The 19697-nt window shown below is 39.2% G+C and overlaps 1 protein-coding gene and 1 long non-coding RNA gene across 3 annotated transcripts; one reads left to right on the forward strand and one right to left on the reverse strand.

Moving 5' to 3' along the window:
• Positions 1 to 495: 495 nt before the first annotated feature.
• Positions 496 to 12425, reverse strand: LOC124349504 (E3 ubiquitin-protein ligase MIB2-like). 2 transcript variants are annotated; one of them, XM_046800175.1, is made up of 15 exons: positions 12064 to 12425; positions 7639 to 7954; positions 6285 to 6440; positions 6148 to 6223; positions 5805 to 6004; positions 5639 to 5741; positions 5194 to 5568; positions 4894 to 5115; positions 4336 to 4823; positions 4054 to 4213; positions 3814 to 3969; positions 1485 to 1601; positions 1075 to 1394; positions 751 to 986; positions 496 to 678 (listed from the first exon to the last, which is right to left on the reverse strand). In XM_046800175.1, exons 3-13 carry the CDS (start codon positions 6425 to 6427, stop codon positions 1299 to 1301), a joined length of 2136 nt encoding a protein of 711 aa, XP_046656131.1. In that variant the 5' UTR covers positions 6428 to 6440; positions 7639 to 7954; positions 12064 to 12425; the 3' UTR covers positions 496 to 678; positions 751 to 986; positions 1075 to 1298. The 2 variants fall into 2 exon arrangements, with proteins under 2 accessions (XP_046656131.1, XP_046656132.1); XM_046800176.1 differs by lacking the exon at positions 12064 to 12425 and having other exon boundaries at positions 7639 to 8133.
• A 1089-nt stretch (positions 12426 to 13514) lies between these two features.
• LOC124350327 lies at positions 13515 to 14563 on the forward strand. The gene is made up of 4 exons (XR_006920779.1): positions 13515 to 13677; positions 13803 to 14067; positions 14122 to 14290; positions 14459 to 14563. It is a non-coding gene; the product is annotated as an uncharacterized LOC124350327 (long non-coding RNA).
• The last annotated feature ends 5134 nt before the right edge of the window (positions 14564 to 19697 follow it).

The following is a 19697-nucleotide window of genomic DNA, read 5'->3' on the forward strand; positions in this document are numbered from 1 at the left end:
AATAAAACTTAAGAACATCATCATAACAAATGAAAAATTCTTTAAAATGAAATTTTTAGACATTGTAAAAAGTCTAGCATTTATTGAGGATTAATCCATAAAGTTCAGTCATTGCCTCATTGGAATGATTTCCGCGCATGCAATATCTAATTCGGTGATTAGATAATTGCACTGTTGCATATTGCAAATATGCTGATTTGCATTTGTTTGGCCGGCAGGTATTTATGATGTACTTCATTAAGCTAGTGTAACTAGTATTAACAGAGCCGCAAAGGAAAACATCCCAATCCTTTCTTCCCCTCATGATGATCGGGTACCATAACCACTGGACCACGCCAGATACATTAAACCGCATTAAACATGTAAACTAAACATGGTATTTTTTTAAATAATCTAAGCGCCAAATGTTAGGGCCACATCAACTACTAGCGAACCTAGCGGTGATCATGCAAGTTGGTTGTACAAAGAAAGTCGGAAGAGTTTTTACTCCTACGCTTGGCCACTTCTTTTTATTCCGTCGTCAAATCGTCAAATACATGGAACTCATGATGGCACTTGTGCAAATAAATTTTTCAAATAATGAAATAATATCCGTGCGTCAATTTTTAATGGACGCGAATGTTGCCGTGTATGGAAGCGGATATGTTTAAATGTTAATTTGCTTCACAGCCTGGAAGACTAATAACCAACAAGGAATACGGTGTCGGTTACTTTTGTATTATTATTACACTATCTTCTGCTGATACTCACATAAGAATATTTGATAAGTGATGTCTGATGTGGCCGCATTAGTTTTGAGAATCCACATTAGGAAAAGGCAAAATTTGGGTTATTTCGCCGTAGAGGAAGTCGTCGCCAATGACATTTGTAATTTCAGGTAACGTCAAATTATGGGGAATTCCTCCGTTAATGACGAGGTAATAGATGATGGCAGCGATGGGAGGTAGATTCTCATCAGGATGTTTCGTTTTCAATTCATTGTAAATCTAAAGATATAAAAGAGCAATAATTGAAAGAGAACATCAGATATTTTTTCTCAGATCAATTCGTATTTCTTATGCAAATAATATTTACCTTGAAGATTGCAGGGGCAATTTCCTGATTTGGCCAACTAATAAAATTCGTTTCTCCCCTTTTTGTTCCTTTAAAGGTCGTTACCTTTTCTCGGTACAAACGCGCAGCATAATGAAATGAAGTATCGCCCTTTTTATCTTTAGCTTGGAGGTTTGCACCGGCTCCGATCAGGAGTTCAATCAATTCGTAGTTAAACTCCTCCACGACAATCATCAACGGTGTCTTCAAGGGTGTCTTTCCTTGTAGTTTGGTGTATCAATTCCCCACGGAAGTTTACCGTCTACGATTTTATCCAAGTAAGACACCATTAGCTTGGCGATCTAGCGATAAAAATTTGAATGCACATCATCAATTCAATTGTTATTCAAAAAGAATTTGAAACTGAATAAAACTTAACGAGAGCAACTCACCTGATTATGACCATAGCTGCAGGCCTCATTTAGCGGCGTCTGGCTACCACACTCTTCAAACTCCCCTGCCAATTTCATTCCCTCCGGAAAACTCAATAAAAACTTTTTCGCTCCAAATTAAATTATATATCCATTCTACCACACTGACCGAATTTCATCTTCATGCGTCGTTGTCTGAATTTTAGTGACTCCTCCTCCCGTCTAATAATTCCCCCGAAACGCAAAACGTGGCGCGTAGTAATCTACATGAAATCGATACGTATAAAAGATCGAGTTCTTCTAGAAATATTTATGCAATCTCTTTAATGAACGAAAAGAAAATAAGTCTAGAGAACTTCTCACTACAAAATCTTCTTAATAGAATTGGAAGGGACTCTTTGGGAGAATACAGAATAACCAATAAAAGGGAAAAAGTTATATGTGTATAATTAGGCCACATAATTAAACATTAAGATTTTTAGAAGGTCAACTGTCGTTTTGTGCATTACGTCTTCTTTTTTCTCTTGTTGCTTGTTGATGGAACATCTGATTCCGTTTCAGTTGATTTTCCAACTCTCTTGCCGGGCAAATGCTCTTCGTGGGCATTTCGGACTTGGCACGTAAATTTTTTTCCAGGATTAGTTTTCCATTCTTCTATTTTTCCTGCAAGATCTTTGACGTAAATTGTGCCTTTACATTTCTTTGACCCGTTTGGTTTGTTCGGAGTCGAAACGTTGGCCGTGCACTGGAAAATGTCGCTAACATCTTTCTTTTGTTGACTGTATCTCCTTCCACTTTCGTCAATCATTATCAAAGAAGTTTTGTCTTCAGCTAGTCCACCTATTCTTTTGCGGAAGTGTTTTTCTAAAATTGTACACGTTACCTCTTCCGCGGTCCGAGTACTTCCGGCCGCCGGATTGGCGGTGGAAGTATCAGCAGTCGGTTGGTCATTAGACATACTACCTTCACTGCTGATTGTTTCGCCCATGTAGGGCACATCAGTTGTTGCCGGAAGGAACCCGTTGTTGTCACTAGGTGTAAGATAATCACCACCACTGGTCGCGGCGACGGTGTTGGCTACTGTATCTACGGTTGGTATCTCTGTACCTGGAATATTTTCGTTCGTGATGAAAGGGGAAGATTGAAAGATATTCGACTGTTGCTGTGACGACGGAAATGGTTGTTGTTGCGAAATCGAACTGACAGAATAATTTACAGCAGTCACTATTCCGGTATCTTGATCGGAGGCATAAGCCTGGTGGTTACCTTCTCTCAAAGAGGAATTATTTTCTTGTTCCATGAAGGCAGTGTTAGATTGAAGAGGAATTTCATACGCAACTTCGCCATTACATCCATATAATGTGTTTTGATGTACAGTCCCAACAGAAACACCTGAAAAGAGTTGATGGGTCGTCGGTAAATAAATATATAATTTCTTTGTTTTTGATTTTAGTAATACATTGCTTTTTTTGTTGCTCACCATTTATTTCACTCCATCCAGCAGGTTGAGAATATTGCAATGGATTGCCGACGTTTTGCGACATCGAATTGAATTTATCGGGAAAAAAATTAATAATTTCGTCGTCGTACAGGAAGTCGTCGCCAACGAGTTTTTTAAATTCTGGAAAGGTTAATATATTTTGAGGAATTCCTCCTTTTGCGACGAGGTAACAGATGACGGCAGCGAGGGGAGGTATATTCTCGTCAGGACGCTTCATTTTTAATTCATTATAGAGCTATTAAAGAAATAAAAGAGTAATTGAAAATTACAGATATACATTCATGTTCCATAACAATTGATTTTCATCGGTTTTTCATTGCATTTCTTGATTACAATTATATACCTTGAAGATTTCAGGGGCAGTTTCCTGATTGGGCCAATTGGGAGGCCGAGGCCAAGTTTCCTTTTTTCGGTACAAACGCGCAGCATAATGAAATGAAGTATCACCCTTTTTATCTTTGGCTTGGAGGTTTGCACCGATTCCGATCAGGAATTCAATCAATTCGTAGTTGAACTTCTTCACGACTCTCATCAACGGTGTTTCTTTTTCCTTGAATGGTGTATCAATTCCCCACGGTTTCCCGTTTTCGTCTTTATCCACGTAAGACACCAACAGTTTGACGATCTAGTGATACAAATTTGAATCAAGAGTTTAAAAACTGAATAAAAGAACTGAAAACTCACCTGATTATGACCTTTATCGCATGCTATGAATAGCGGCGTTTCATCATCTATGTCACACTCACACGCCAATTTCTTTCCTTCCGGACAATTATTTGAAAAAAATTTCCGTAAATATTGAACAGTGTACGAGAGCAAAAAATTATACAAAGGTTTTTCTTACCCCAAATTATTATGTTCTGCGGCCAAGTGAAGAAGATTTTTCCCCCAAAGATCTTTTTCAATTATGTTCAACTTGCCGGTGGCGCGGAACAAGTTGAACAATTCCACAGATTGTACAGAAGACTTGACGGCCAATCGGAAGGCTGTGTCTCCACAACAATCCTATAAATGAAAATCGTTAATTTGACTCGAAATAGATGATGGACTAGGATGGATGATGGGGAAGTAATGGCAGTTAATAATTACTTTAAGTTCTAGATCACATCGCTCGTCTTCCAGTAACACTCGAACACATTCAACGTGTCCTTTCGAGGCTGCCAAGTGAAGTGGAGTGTAATCAAAACAACTGATATCATTTGGTGAATCCCCGTTTCCCAGCAACAGTCGCAATACTTCCGGATGATTTCTATTTTTGTAATATTAGAAAGGGGAAAAATAAAAGTATAACTTGAATACTGCCTATTTACTATATGCAACAACAAAATATGTCTATCGCAGTCCAATTTTATTTAAAATTCCGTCACATACCTGATAACAGCGTGGTGAATGGGCTTTTTGCCTTTTTTCTTGGATTCATCGTCGTCTTCGTCTGGTTCGCCACAAAATTCGCAACCTTTTTCAACCTCCTCTTTACCTTCTTCATCAGCGATGTCCACCGACGCCTTGTGCGTCAACAACAATTTGACCATCTCCACAATTCCCTTCTGGCAGGCGACGCTGAGTGCAGTAGAATTTCTTCCATTGTAAGGACTTTGACAATTGATGATATCTTGGTAATTTTTCAGTAGGAATTGAACGGAAAGGATGGATCCTTTCTCGACCACCAACAAGAATAACTTGGCCAACTCTTTTCTAATAGATTCCAACTTTTCGATCACCGACACATCAACGAGTTTGTCTTCCAGTTGATGGACATCGACTGTTTTTATAACATTACCACCGGATGAAAAGAATTCCATATCCGCAGTTTTCCCATCGAGATTCACTTGCTTAACGCGTCCAAATACGCCTTCCCTCTATTAATTTGTTTTTAAAGAGAATTTAATGTAAATTAAAGTTATATAGCATTAAAAAACTGTTCCATACCACGCCATGTGCCATGTCCATGTCACTTGAAAGTGATTGATCGATGGCTTGCACCACGGCGCCAACTGGTAGCCACGGAATTAATCTGCGAATTGCCTTTACGGGAAGCCAAAAACCCTCCACTAGCACATCATATAATGTGCTATTTTCATTTACTAACACCAACTTCGCGGTGTTATCTTCGTTGTGAATCTTCTTAATTATCAAAATCTCATTAACCATCTGAAATGTAGAATTAAACATTAGGCGCTCCTTCCAACGATTGACACACGTCGCATCTTCAAAAGCAAAGTGCTTTACCTCTTCCATTTCGTACCATTTCATTCCGTAATCCACCCAAATTTCCCTTAGCTCCTCTAGTCCAACCACAACTTTGACCCTGTCTCCAACGACGAATGCAGGATCCGTAATTACGTCATTTGTTTTCTCGTTTGCCATCGGCTTTGAGATCTCGAGAACGGGTAGTGTGTCCGGCTGATAATGCCCACCAATACCAGCCTTGGCAATTTTCAGATCCATTTTCCCATCCAAACCCACACAATAGGGGTAGGATTTATCCATTTCATCCGGCCACTGGACCCAAACTTTGCCCGGTTTCATCTCACGGCCGGTTGGTGCCGGCACCACTTTACCTATGGGATGGTTTGGCTTATTGTATAAACTGGATCCTCCATCCTGAAATGAAAGAGAGTTTAGATAGAATCAGTTTCATGATATTAAAAAATAAGAGGAATTACACACTCACTTCGTCACCGTAATTCCAATAGCAACCTCTCCCCACTAATGCGCCAGAGAAAATTCCTTTTAATGGGATTTTTGGCTTCTCACAATTTAAATGGACGATGATTCTGCGACGTGCGAATCAATTAGAACCAATTTAGATGATTAAAATAAAATAAATAATAATATACGGATCAGATGATGGGTGTTGAAAGCGCCTAAAATAGACGTTTCGTTGATAGTGTTTTCCGTTTGCGAAGCAAAAGGTGCACAAATCGAATGGCGTCGAACAATCAAAGCATTGCCACCTCAAACCAGCAATGTCTTTCTGGCCACACCCTCGACATTCGACACCAGGGTGTTTCACTCCGACGGTTGAATTGTCCAAAACCTTGAAAGAAAAATAAAAAAAAGTGCTGAACTTTAAAAGTGAAACAATGAAAAACAGGAAAAATGAAAACAACAAACATACAGTAAAAGGGAAAAAAAAAATTAAATAAAAAAAATTTAGTCAAAATAACGTAATGAACTTACGCGTAAATCGTAAGCGTCTTCGGCGCCAATGCGATAAATAAATGTTTGTCCTGAATCCCAACGCACTTTTACCCTCCTATCACAAATAATGCATTCAAAAGATGCATATGATTTTATTTTTTGGTGTGCATATTTACCGAAAATTTTGAATATTTTCAGTAATTTCAATGACAGTTCCGACGAATCCTTCACCGCCGTCCTGCGTGTCCCATTCCCAGTCGGGACCTCGCACGACTCGCAGTCCCACCAGTTCATCCTTGGTGTAACTAATAGATCCCATTTTAATCGATAACCTAGATAGAGGTAGACGTTCTAGACGTTGTTGACTAAAAAGTTAATAGAAGCCTAATATAATAACAATGATTGCTAAAAATAAGTTATTGAAACCCTCTACACTTATTAATGTGGAACATTTTTGATAAAGTTTCAGTAAAAGATCCTGAAAACGTTAGGTTCGATGGTTAGCGTATAAACGTCAATCACGAACAGTCTATAGCAGCGAGGCAACGCCATCGCAAATGAAAACTAACCAGCAGAATAAATGAAAAAGAACTTCTCTCAACGGAATAACAGAGACGACCTGGCCGCCTTGCAGCAGCCAGAACCTCTCACCCAACCCCTTCTTCCTCCCGTCTTCAGTAACACTTGACTACGCGCGTGATTGCATGCTGACGTAGTCACGTCTATTATTATGGTGGCAACGTAGAAACGTCCAACGTTTTCAATCGATTAATACCAAATATCAAGATGTAGAATATTCGATTTCAAAAATTTCTATAATTTCAAATGGAAATCAAGTTAATTAAAAATGACACGAGTAAAACAGATTTAATTTTAATAGTTTCAAATAGCTGCACTGGAATTTTTTTACTTCTCTGACTAGATAACAGACAAATTCTAATACTTTAGCCAATTAAAACCAACGCGTGAAAATAAATTATACGCAGACACCAATCTAGAAATCTTTCGCATAAAGATTCACATGATTTTTACAAGATTCTTCTCTCTCTTGAATATGAATATACCAAACAACTGGGTAAATAGTCGGAGTAATACGGAAAAGCTTTTAGCAACGCGACTTTACAAGTTGGCTCTCACGCTTTGCATCATCCCAATCTGTAACTATTGAATATTTTCAACGGTTCATTTTTTCACCATTTGCAACACAACTTTAAACAGTCCCGACAAATCCTTCACCGCCGTCCTGCGTGTCCCATTCCCAGTTACAACCTCGCACGACTCGCATCAGTCCCGCCAGTTAATCATTGGCGTAACCAACAGGTTTCGCCGCACACGCGGGACTAGCCTACAGACCCCAAAGATGACGAAAAGACTTGTTAAAAATTAAACTTCTAATCCTATAAAACTATGGCGGTTTGTTTAAACGAAGGACGCGGTAGCGGAATAACATCGGTAATGCAATATCAATTAAATACACACGCAAAAGTTGAGTAAAGTAATTGTAAACGTATTTTCAAATGAGTTACTTACACTCTATATGGTAGAGAGACACAGACAAGGCCAGCAGCGCAGAAAACTAACAGGAATAATGCAGAACAACCGCTCTCGACGATAAACCAGCAACGACTGCAGACAGAAGCCCCCTTACACAGCAACGTTATATTTATATTTCCTCCGGGCTTGTGTATATTCTGTCGTGACGGCGTGACCACGTAGTCGCGTTCTTGTTGCGAAATGGTTCGAGGAATCCCGCCAAGAACAAAACCCCGGGTTTATTAGGCTGGCTTTTCCATTTGGTCTTTATTTTATATTTTCGACGGTTCACTGCAGGCAACTTCTCATCACTCTAGAGTTACGCACAAAACAGTGAATAGTTAGTAGATCATTTCACGAGCGAGATTGGAAAAAAATAGATAGTCCCTATTTCACTACAAAACAGGAAAGCGTCAGTGCGGCTGCCTTTTCGGTTGACACGCAGTAACGTGATGGTCGGTTGCATCAGCGATTTTTTAAATACCCAGTCACTCAGTTTCTGTGAGTCTTGGATTTTCAATACTAGACTCTATAAAAAAATAAACGGGCGTGACAACATCCGTTTACGTATGAATCCTCCCATCTAGTGGGACGCCTTGAAATTTCGTCCTCTCCTACACGTAACTCATTCTAGATCTTACAGCGTCGAACAAGTTGAAAATCAGAAACTCGAAAATGATAACACGCAATCTTTAACTTTTAAATAATTATCACAATTGAAATTTTGGCTACCGTTTTTTACCATTACCGAAGTTGTATCTCTGCGCGGTGTATGTGTTTAGTGTTTACGAAGTCACGACGAAATGCCGAGTAAAATTAACATAAATATAAAAAGGCGACTCGTGCGACGACAGACGACAGAACAGCGAACTCAAAGCATCAGCACACAGACTGACAGACACTACACACACGTTTCATTTATTGAAGGGTCAAGAATTACGCTTCGCCGCTGGACCCACAATGTCGATGTGTGTTTTTTTGCTGTTGTCTGAGAGCGTGCTGATAACGCAGCCACGAAGAAACGAATAACCAGCCAGAAATAAACAAATTAAAATTCGACATCCACCATGGTCAGTCACAATTGCGAACTGGACTCGTACAAGACAAAAATAAAGTTGAAACAATTTTAAGATCAACGTCTGTTATTATGTTTGTCGGTTTTAACAAAATATAATAATCCGAGTAAAAACAATGATTTCAAAGTGGAAGCCAACTAATTAGAATATAAGGAAGGAAAACCGATCCTGATAACCAGCAATGCCTCGCTGTCACTGGCAGAACTAACTTGCATGCATTTATGCACTTAAAATTGTTCATTTAACTGCATTTTGATAATTATCAGGTGGCGAAAGAAGGCCAATATTACTCCCACGCCCTTGGGGAATCCCTCTCTCATTCAAGATCATGCAAATTTAAAAGCGGCACACTTTTTCCCACTTGATCGTATAAGTCTGAAATAAGTAACGTCACATTACGGAATACTGTCAGACTAATGTTCACACAAGTAACGACCATAAATAAATACTAATCATATTTAGCCTTATTGTACATTGTTACAGGTATATCGAACGTAAAGTGCGAAAGCTTGCCTCAAATAAGAGGCAGGCAACTATAGAAGGGGTAAGGTCGGGGGAGGTTGGCGTGCTGTCAAGTGAGTGTCTGTGAGACTGTGACGTCATATAACGTGAACTGATAAAGAATTAAAAAAGGGGAGGGGCAAGCGAAACGTAGACGGGACTGCTGGAGGATTCAGTTCATTCATAAAACCCCACAGAAAATCATTTACTCGTTGGCCATCTCCATGAACAGAGGTGATTTCGACTTCTCTTTCATTTTCGTGCGATCAGATAATAACTGCACGCCGCCGTTTTTATTCATCGCCTTTCCAACAAATTTACTGTAAGTAAACTTCAGCCTGAGTTCACTTTCGTCTAATTCTTTCCCCTTACAACATATCCATCCGGTTTTATTATAAACGTTGATCCTAATCAGATTTGTATTTGTGTTACTTCAACAGTCAAGATGCCTGAGCCATTGCAGTCATTGCTAGCGATCCACATTTCGTGGGAAGACCAGTGCGTCCTAGAAATTTCTTTGCTGGGATCGCTGCCCATCACGGTGTCTGCCGCCGAACTCGGGGCCGAAATATTTGTATGTGCCCGATACTTTTGGCGTGGATTAGTCTCGTTGACAGCAGCGTTTATTCCTCGAAGATAAACTTATCTCATTGAAAGCGCGATGTGATCGAGAGCCTTAATGATTTGGTTTAAAAATACAAGTTAAATTTGCACAGTTGTTGTTTTTAAATTTTCTACTTGAAATCATTTTTTCAAGACGTGATGAATTACAGGAAATAATTGGTAGAAGGGGGTATCATCGCAGATTTCAAAGGTGCGTTGAAACGTTAAATGACTGTACCAGTAGGAAGTTACGTACTTTTTTTTTCTTTCTTTCGTTGGCTTATCGGCAAAGCGTCGATAAGCCGAAATAAATTAATAAATTCATCCTGACATTCGACACCAGCTGCAATTACAGAAATCGAAAGTGTTGGAGTAGCGCCTGCATAACAGGATTCAATCATGATTTGAATGACGAAGTAGTTTAACGAATGTGAGCAAGTGTCAATCACGTGAAACGCCGAAACGCGGGCAAATGGACCCACTTGGCAAGGAGAACATTTTCCTTTTGGGTTTTCCCGTCCCCTCTGTTTTCGCCTGGGAAGGTGAAATCGTAATGTTAATGAAATAACTTTAATTAAAAGATCATCCCTGACACTGACTATATACAAGTGCATTTGACTACTACTTAGGTTTTCATTATAAACCAGAACTGTTTCTGTATGATCGTTATTGTTTTCTCCACCAAGACCCACCAAGACCACCAAGATTAAATGTTTTCAAACTCAAAACCCAACCCGCGCGTTACTTAATTTTCCTTTTCTACGTTTCCACGCTACATCGCTTCCTATAGAGTTATAAAGACAAGTGCGTGTCTTATTGGGGCTCTGCATAGCGGGGATATGCTCGCTCTAGGTGGCACGACATCTAGCGGTCAGCACTAGATTCTACAACATATAGTGCCAATAATGAGTCACGGCGGCCCCCGGTACAACATGTTTTAGATTAAAATCTGAAACAAATTGCATAGCTTATAATTCTTTGTGGATGTGCGGTAGATAAAGCTAAACACTTTTAGTATTTTGTGCTATTTAACAATACAAGAAAATCGGGGTGATGTAACAAATAAGATTTGATTTTCCTAGCCTCTTTGCACTAAACTGTTTGTTTTAATCGCCGGCTGCGGAACTATGCGTGTTCACGTTCGAATATTTTCGAGGAACCCCACTCCCGACGGCCTTGGTGGAAGCCCCTTTAAATGGGACGCATCATAGTGTTTTGATGTGTTTCGATTTACGTTTCTTGAGATAGTGCCAAGTTTCAAATGCGCCCCAACTCAGCTATAAAAAGGGTGGGTCTGGGTGGCATTGGCATTACACTAGCACTTGCTTGTTGCGTCTTTGGCGAGAAGGATCTCTGTCTCAGCAGTCTCTACGTTTAAGCATTGCTTGTTTCTTCACACATCCACCAGCAAGATTATTTTAAGGTAAATTTGCTACAATCAATTCTAAACCAATTTAACGTTAGGTAAATTAAATTATTCCTAATTGATTTTTCCAATTTTATTTCAATGAAGATGCCTCACATTCCGAATCAGGAAATATTTTCCTTCGATTTATATTTGGAAGACGGACGTTTGATTACAAGAATATCTTTACTCGGATTGCCACCTCTGGTTGTGCCGGCTGTTGAACTAGTGGTCGGGATATTCGCAAGCCTCCACTACCTTTGCAGCTCTCTTTACTAGCTAGTAAACCGAAGAAGAAAAATGGGCCAAAAATGACGGGAAGGTTGGCGTTTACGTGGTACTGAGGTGGTCTCCTTCATCCAATTCCATTTTCATTTCATTGTTTAAACTGTCTGTTGAGTAATTTACCTTCTTTTCAATTGGTTTCCTTATCCAATTTCAAATTGGTCGAAGATCTTTTCATTACTAGTCACTAGTTCATCTGGCTATTTATTCACCAGTGCCTGCAATACATTTCCTTCGATAAAATTGTCTAAAAAATTCTATTTTTGTCATTCGTTATAATTTTTGAAATAATATTGCCTCTTCAAAATTCATTTCAAACGTTTCATTTCAAAAAAAAAAAAAGCGCGACACACCAAAAACAATTCTCGGCGTATCTCTTCCCGAGAGCGTGATTACGTACTCACGCCACGACATACAAAGTAGCCTATAGCTTTAGGCGATTTTCCAATCGGCTCTACACACACTCCTTTCCCTTTCCCCCCGTTTAAACAAAATCGGGTTCGGCAATCAATTGAGCGACAGAAACAAAACAATTTAATGATTTTTACTCACATTCTTGTTGAATTCAAGTAAGTTGATAGACCTCCTGTAGATGATTAGGCAATGGTGACAAAAATTCTGATGCTGGCGGCAATCAGCAAAGGCACATTGTCACGCTTGACTGCTTGTGCACGCGCCTTATTTTTGTTGATAGTTCTTGATATTGGATATTGAGACGTCCTCGAATTACACCAAAACTATATCACGTTCATCTTCGTTTCCACAAGTTTCACATTTAGTAATAAGCGTTCTCACTTTGTCCCACGCTGAATATTTCAGTTACAGTTTTCACCACATTTTCAACTCGTCCATCATTAATTTTCAATTCACTAAATAACAACAAAGATTGCTACTAATGTTCTCTACATATTTCCTTTCTCAATGTTGTGATATCTAACGCACTTATCTTTACAACACTCGAGATTCATCCCAAAACGGGAAATGTACGAAACGACCGTAAAAAGATGAAACAAGGGATGGGGGGGGGGGAGAGGCTTCAGGAAAACACTTGTTCTATTGCAATTCCCGCCCTCTATTTCCACGTGTGAGTGGCGTGAAAACGTAAAAAATGAAGCACGTGCTGATTACAAGTACAAGTGAACGGGGCAACGGGCCCATACCACCAGACGTGATGTAACCAACAGTCGGGCTTCGAAACCCTTTCACACGCGTTTCTTTCATTTCATCCACTCAACAACGTTTCTACGCAATGACATCTCCTCCCTGTCGCATAAGCAGCACACGACAACAAAATATTCGGGTTGGAAATTGGAATACAAACAGTTAAAACTTAAACACTTCTTACACTAATAATATCACACAGCAGCCGACACAGGCACACAGCTGACAGTTAAAGAACAAAAACAACGCACCATAGCGGCAATAGAAATAACTAATAAAAAAGCAGACAAATGCATTAACAAATGTAAACAAAGGTTGAGTCTATTGCCATAGATTTAACCGTAAACAAACCTTTGCGTTTAGCCAATAAACTGAAAAAAAAAAAACATATTTCATTGGAAAATTCCTCATTCATCACGCCCTTAGGTTAAAACTAATACGTTCGGTTAACTACTTAACTTATTAAACAGAGAAATTTACATTTGAAACCCATGCTTTGTTCCAACTAGGAGGCTACTGTGACTGTCTGTCAATGTCTACACGTTTATACAGACAAGTGTCACAGATTACTGACAAATTATCCTGTGATTGTCCAGAGCACAAGTAGAAATACAAAACAAAATTTGAATTTTCGTGTATTCTGTAGGTCAATCAACACCAACATGGAAACCTGCAGTAAAAAAGCTTCGCAAGGACTTGGAAGAATACTTCTCATCCCTTCCTACATTGATAATATGTCATGCCAATCTCAAAGCTACAAACTTCACGAGTTCACACTTAATCAGAAGTTCAAAATAAAATAGGTAATCTCTATTTAGTTAATCTACTAGAACACCAAAATTATTTATAAGTTGTTGCAACACTTCCTTGCAATTCTTTCTGTGTGATGAACAGAAGATAACATTCACCTCTGTTGCTTTCAGTCACATCATCGAATTTCTTTAACACAAGGAGTCACAACAAAAATTAGATAATGGGAGTTAGTTATCTAGGCCCCATTAAGAGGTAAAGGTTATTGAGATGTCTTAATAAAATTCCTCTCACTACTTCTCCTTCTTTTGCTACTCGTTGGTAAAGTTTCCGATTCTATTTCGGTTGATTTTCTAACTCTCTTGCCCGTCGTTGTCAAGATAATCGTCATCACTGGTCGCCGGGTTGGTGTTGGCTGATGCTGCATCTCCGATTGGCCTCACTGTACCTGGAACATATTCGTTCGACATGGGAGGAAAAGAACAAAAAGTGAACTGTTACCGTGGTTGCGGAATCTCCAGTCGCCACTCCAAGGCAACGGATCTCGAAGTGACGTCATCAGTGTAACTGGCTCGTTTCCGCTTTCAACTCGGCATAGGATTTCGGGTTTGACCTCTGTCGATCCCATTCAAATGTTTTTTGCAAGTTTATCACCTACTTTTATTCACTGCTCATGATTGGTTTCATTTATTTCAATAGGGTGAGACCAGTGGTGACAGGGTGACAGCTTTGACTGTTCAAGTTCCGAGTTCTATCGAATTAGGATCAGGATAAATTTCGGTTATTTCCTTGTAGAGGAAGCAGTCGCCTATGAGTCGTTTTATGTAAAAAAACGTTAAATTTGGGAAATTCCTCTTTTTGTTACGAGGTAAGAGACAATGGTAGCGACGGAAAACAGATTTTTGCCAGAATAGTTAATTTTCAGTCCATTGTAGAGCTAATGAAGTGAAAGCGTAATTGAATGTTATAGACATCATTATCCCAGATAAACTCATATTCCGCTGCTGATCAATAATATTTACCTTGAAAATTGCAGGGGAACTTTCCTGATTTGGCCATTTGGAAGGCCTTTACCTTTCGCGGAATAAATGTGCAGCAATCAAATGGAGCATCACCCTTTTTGTCGATGGCCAGAAGGTTTGCACCGGCTATAAAACGGGAAATTGAAGCTCTGATAAAATTCCTATTAAGTGTTAAACTATAAGCTCAACGTTAATTTTTCTAATCCTTTTACCAAGACATTTAAAATTTACCCCAAAATTTTGTCTTGATTTCTTTTATTTTTTTTTTTTTTTAGTTTACTCTTGCTTTTGTTAAACTGGTTGTGAATTTGGAGTAGTGGCGATCGATGTACTGCATCGCAGATTCAAAGCTGTACTCTTCCTGAGTCAAGTTTTCTATTAACCTTTGCTACTCGAATTGCAATTATTAAAATTTTGAAATTCACGAAACACCTGACCAAATAGGAGCGAATAAAAGTTTACATTATTATAAATACCAAACCATACCTCGATCTCATCTGTCTCAAGGATAGCGCGCAAGAAAAATAACGAGAAAAAAAAGGAGAACCGATCCTTAAAGCCAACAAAACCTCACTAACAGGATTTCACCTTCATGCGTCGTAGTCTGAATTTTTGTGACTCCTCCTCCCGTCTAGTAATTCCCCCGAAGCTCAAAACGTGGCGCGTAGTAGTCTACGTAATCGTATAAAAGATGGAGTTCTTGAATTTGTTGTTGAAATATTTCATTCAAATACATAGGAAATATTTACAACGCTAGAATAAAATGTATTTAATCTCTTCAATGAACACAACAAAAATGAGGTCGCTGGTGATCGTCTCACTACTAAGATTATAATGGAAGGGACCATATGAAAACCTTTTTCAGAAATAGGATGTTTAGATGATTAGATTTGGGAGAATACCGAAAATAAAAGGAAAAGGGGAGATCGTTAACTGAATTAAAAGATGAAGGTTTATCAAGAGGTTTATTCCGTTTATAGAAGTTTACATAAATTCTTTGTTTTTCCTTTTTTCGTATTCTTTTTTCGTTTGTTGCTTGTTGATGGAACATCCGATTCTGTTTCAGTCGATTGTTTTCCTCTCTTGCCGGGCAAATGCTCTTCGTGGGCATTTCGGACTTGGCACGTAAATTTTTTTCCAGGATTAGTTTTCCATTCTTCTATTTTTCCTGCAAGATCTTTGACGTCAATTGTTCCTTTACATTTCTTTGACCCGTTTGGTTTGTTCGGAGTCGAAACGTTGGCCGTGCACTGGAAAATGTCGCTAACATCTTTCTTTTGTTGACTGTATCTCCTTCCACTTTCGTCAATTATGATCCAAGAAGTTTTGTCTTCAGCTGGTCCACCTTTTCTTTTGCGGAAGTGTTTTTCTTCAATTGTACATGTTACCTCTTCCGGGGGCCGAGTACTTCCGGCTGCTACACGATCGGCCGTGAAAGTATCAGCAGTCGGTTGGTCATTAGACATACTAATACTAGCACCTTCACTGCTGATTGTTTCGCCCGTATAGGGCACATGAGTTGTTGCCGGAATGAACCCGTTGTTGTCACTAGGTGTAATAAGATGATAATACCCACCACTGGTCGCGGTGACGGTGTTGGCTACTGTAGTTCCCGTTGGGGTCACTGTAACTGCAACATTTTCGCTCGTGATGTAAGGGGAAGAGTGAAAGGTATTCGACTGTTGCTGTGACGACGGAAATGGTTGTTGTTGCGAAATCGAACTGACAGAATAATTTACAGCAGTCACCATTCTGGTATCTTGATCGGAGGCAAAGGCTAACGCCTGGTGGTTATCTTCTCTCAAATTATTTTCGTGTTCTATGAATGAAGTACTGTCAGATTGATAGAACTGAGTTCCATACGCAACTTCGCTATTACATCCATATAATGTGTTTTGATGTATAGCCACAACAGTAACGCCTGAAAAAGAGTTGACGAGTGGTCGTTAAATATATATATTACATTTTTTGTTTTTGAGTTTAGTAATAAGTACTTAGGAATATTTATAAATTGCTCACCATTTATTTCACTCCATCTAGCAGGTTGAGAATATTGCAATGGATTGCCGACGTTTTGCGACATCGAATTGGGTTGATCAGGAAAAAATTTGATAATTTCGCCGTATAGGAAGTCGTCGCCAACGAGTTTTTTTAATTCTGGAAAGGTAATATTTTGAGGAATTCCTCCTTTTGCGACGAGGTAACAGATGATGGAAGCGAAGGGCAACAGATTTTCACCGGGATGCTTCGTTTCTAATTCATTATAGAGCTAAAGAAATAAAAGAGTAATGGAACATATACATTCATTTCCCGAATTAATTGATTTTTCGCAACTGCTGATAATAATTCTTACCTTGAAGATTGCAGGGGCAGTTTCCTGATTGGGCCAACTTATTAAATTCGTTTCCCCCATTTTTGTTCCTTTAAAAGTCGTTACCTTTCCTCGGTACAAACGCGCAGCATAATGAAATAAAGTATCTCCCTTTTTATCTATGGCTTGGAGGTTTGCACCGGCTCCGATCAGAAATTCAATCAATTCGTAGTTAAACTTCTCCAAGACAATCATCAACGGTGTCTTTCCTTTCTCGTTCGGTGTATCAATTCCCCACGACAGTTCCTCGTCTTCGATTTTATCCAAGTAAGACACCATTAGCTTGGCGATCTAGCGATAAACATAGCAATAAACATAGCGACTGCAAGAATTTGAAAATAGAATAATCTAACTGAAAACTCACCTGATTATGACTTTTGTCGCATGCTATGAATAGCGGCGTACCATCATATACGTCACCCTCACATGCCAATTTCTTTCCTTCCGGACAACTCAATAAAAACTTTGCTGCTCTGAATTATTATTTAAAAAAAGATTCCGTAAATATTAAACAGTGATACGACGATAGCAAAAAATGATACAAAGGTTTTTCTTACCCCAAATTATTATTTCCTGCGGCCAAGTGAAGAAGATTTTTCCCCCGATAATTTTTTTCAAATATGTTCAACTTGCCGGTGGCGCGAAACAAGTTGAACAATTCCACAGATTGTACAGAAGACTCAACGGCCAATCGGAAGGCTGTTTTACCACGATCCTGTAAATGAAAATCGTAAAATTGACTCAAAAGAGGTTGACCAAAAATTAATGGCAGTTAATAATTACTTTAAGTTCTAGATCACATTGCTCGTCTTCCAGCAATACCCGTACACATTCAATATGTCCTTTCATGGCTGCCAAGGGAAGCGGAGTTCTTGAATTCCAGTTGGTATCCGTAGGTGAAGCCCCGTTTTCCAGCAACAGTCGCAGTACTTCCGGATTATTTCTATATTTCAGTATTAGATTTGGAAAAAATAAAAGTGTATGTGTTTATACCGGTTATATGTGCAACAACAAAAGATGTCAATCGCAGGCCTATTTTAATTAAAATACCGTCACATACCTGATAACAGCGTGGTGAATGGGCTTTTGACCTTTGTTTGATTTGTCGCAATCTATTTTATCTGCGATGTCCACCGACGCCTTGTGCGTCAACAACAATTTCACCATCTCCACATTTCCTTTCTGGCAGGCGACGCTGAGCGCAGTAGAATTTCTTCCATTATAAGGACTTTGACAATTGATTATAATTGGGTAATTTTTCAGCAGGAATTGAACGGAAAGGATGGATTCTTTCTCGACCTCCGACAAGAGTAACTCGGCCAAATCTTTTCTAATAGAATCAACCTTTTCAATCACCGACAGATCAACGTGTTTGTCCTGTAGTTGACTAACAGGAATCCTTCTTGTAACATAACCATCGGATGTAAAGAATTCCATATCCACAGTTTCCCCATCGAGATTCACTTGCTTAACGCGTCCAAAATCGCCCGCCATCTATTAATTTTTTTAAAATGAGAACAATTAAATTAAATTGGATAGAAATTAAAAAAGTGTCCCGTACCACGTCTTGTTCCATGTCGATGCCACTTGAAAGTGATTGATCGATGACTTGCACCACGGCGCCAACTGGTGGCCACGGAATTAATCTTTGAATTGCCTTTACGGGAAGCCAAAAACGCTCCACATCATATAATGTGCTATTTCTTTCCACCTTCGCGGTGTTATTTTTGTTGTCAATCTTCTTAATTATCAAAATTTCATTAACCACCTGAAATATAGAATTAAACATTAAGTGCACCTTCCAACAATTGACACACATCAACCCATCAGTATATGAAGTTTACTACCCGTTTCATTATGTCAGGATGCCAGTAAATTCCGGAATCCACCACCATATTCCTTAGCTCCTTCAATCCGACCGCAAACTTCACCCTTTCTCCAACGACGAATGAAGGATCCGCAATTACGTCATTTGTTTTCTCGTTCACCCTCGGCTTTGAGATCACGAGAACGGGTAGAGTGTCCGGCTGATAATTTCCGCCGATACCAGCCTTGGCAATTTTCAGGTCCATTTTGCCATTCAATCCCACACGGTAGGAGTAGGATTTATTCACTTTATGCGGCCACCGGACCCAAACTTTGCCCGGCGTCATCACACAGCCGGTTGGTGCCGGTACCACTTTACCCAGGGGATGGTTTGAAGTAAAAATTGAACTGTGGTTTCCTCCTCCATCCTAAAATGAAAGAGAGAAAATTTTTGTTAAGAAAAAAATAATTTTCTTGTTATTATTTACGAACAGGAATAACAGACTCACCTCGTCATCATAAATCCAATCGGCACCAATCCTCACTAATGCGCCAGAGAAAATTCCTTTTAACTCGATTTTTTGCTTCTCAGAATCTAAACGGACGACGATTCTGCGCCGTGCGAATCAATTAGAACCAATTTATCATATTATCAAAATTAAATATGTAATAATATACGGATCAAATGACGGGTGATGATAGCGCCTAAAATAGACGTGTCGTTCATCGTGTTTTCTATTTGTGAAGCAAAAGGTGCACAAATTGATTGGCATCGGACAATCGAAGCATTGCCACCTCAAACCGGTAATGTCTTTCTGGCCACACCCTTGACATTCGACACCAAAGTGTTTAACCCCTACGGCTGAATTGTCCAAAACCTTGAAAGAAAAATAAAAAAGTAAATACAGGTGATGATAGAACTGGACTCAATTAATAAAACAAATTAGCAGTAGGTTCAAACAATAAATGGATAATAAAAGATGCAGGGCAACGCAACAAAAAAACGTATAATCATGCAGGACGAAGAAATAATGTGGTGGACTTACCCGTAAATCGTGAGCGCCTTCGGCACCGAT

The sequence above is a fragment of the Daphnia pulicaria genome, chromosome 7, assembly GCF_021234035.1.
Source record: "Daphnia pulicaria isolate SC F1-1A chromosome 7, SC_F0-13Bv2, whole genome shotgun sequence".
Classification (NCBI taxonomy): domain Eukaryota; kingdom Metazoa; phylum Arthropoda; class Branchiopoda; order Diplostraca; family Daphniidae; genus Daphnia; species Daphnia pulicaria.

What these genes read in the sequence shown, in the direction of transcription:
- LOC124349504 (XM_046800175.1), bottom strand. Translation starts at nt 6,427, where the DNA reads ATGGGATCTATTAGTTACACCAAGGATGAACTGGTGGGACTGCGAGTC. An exon ending in TGGACATGGCACATGGCGTG is followed by an intron (nt 4,824 to 4,893) that starts GTATGGAACAGT and finishes ACAAATTAATAG; the next exon opens with AGGGAAGGCGTATTTGGACG. An exon ending in GATGTGATCTAGAACTTAAA is followed by an intron (nt 3,970 to 4,053) that starts GTAATTATTAAC and finishes TTTCATTTATAG; the next exon opens with GATTGTTGTGGAGACACAGC.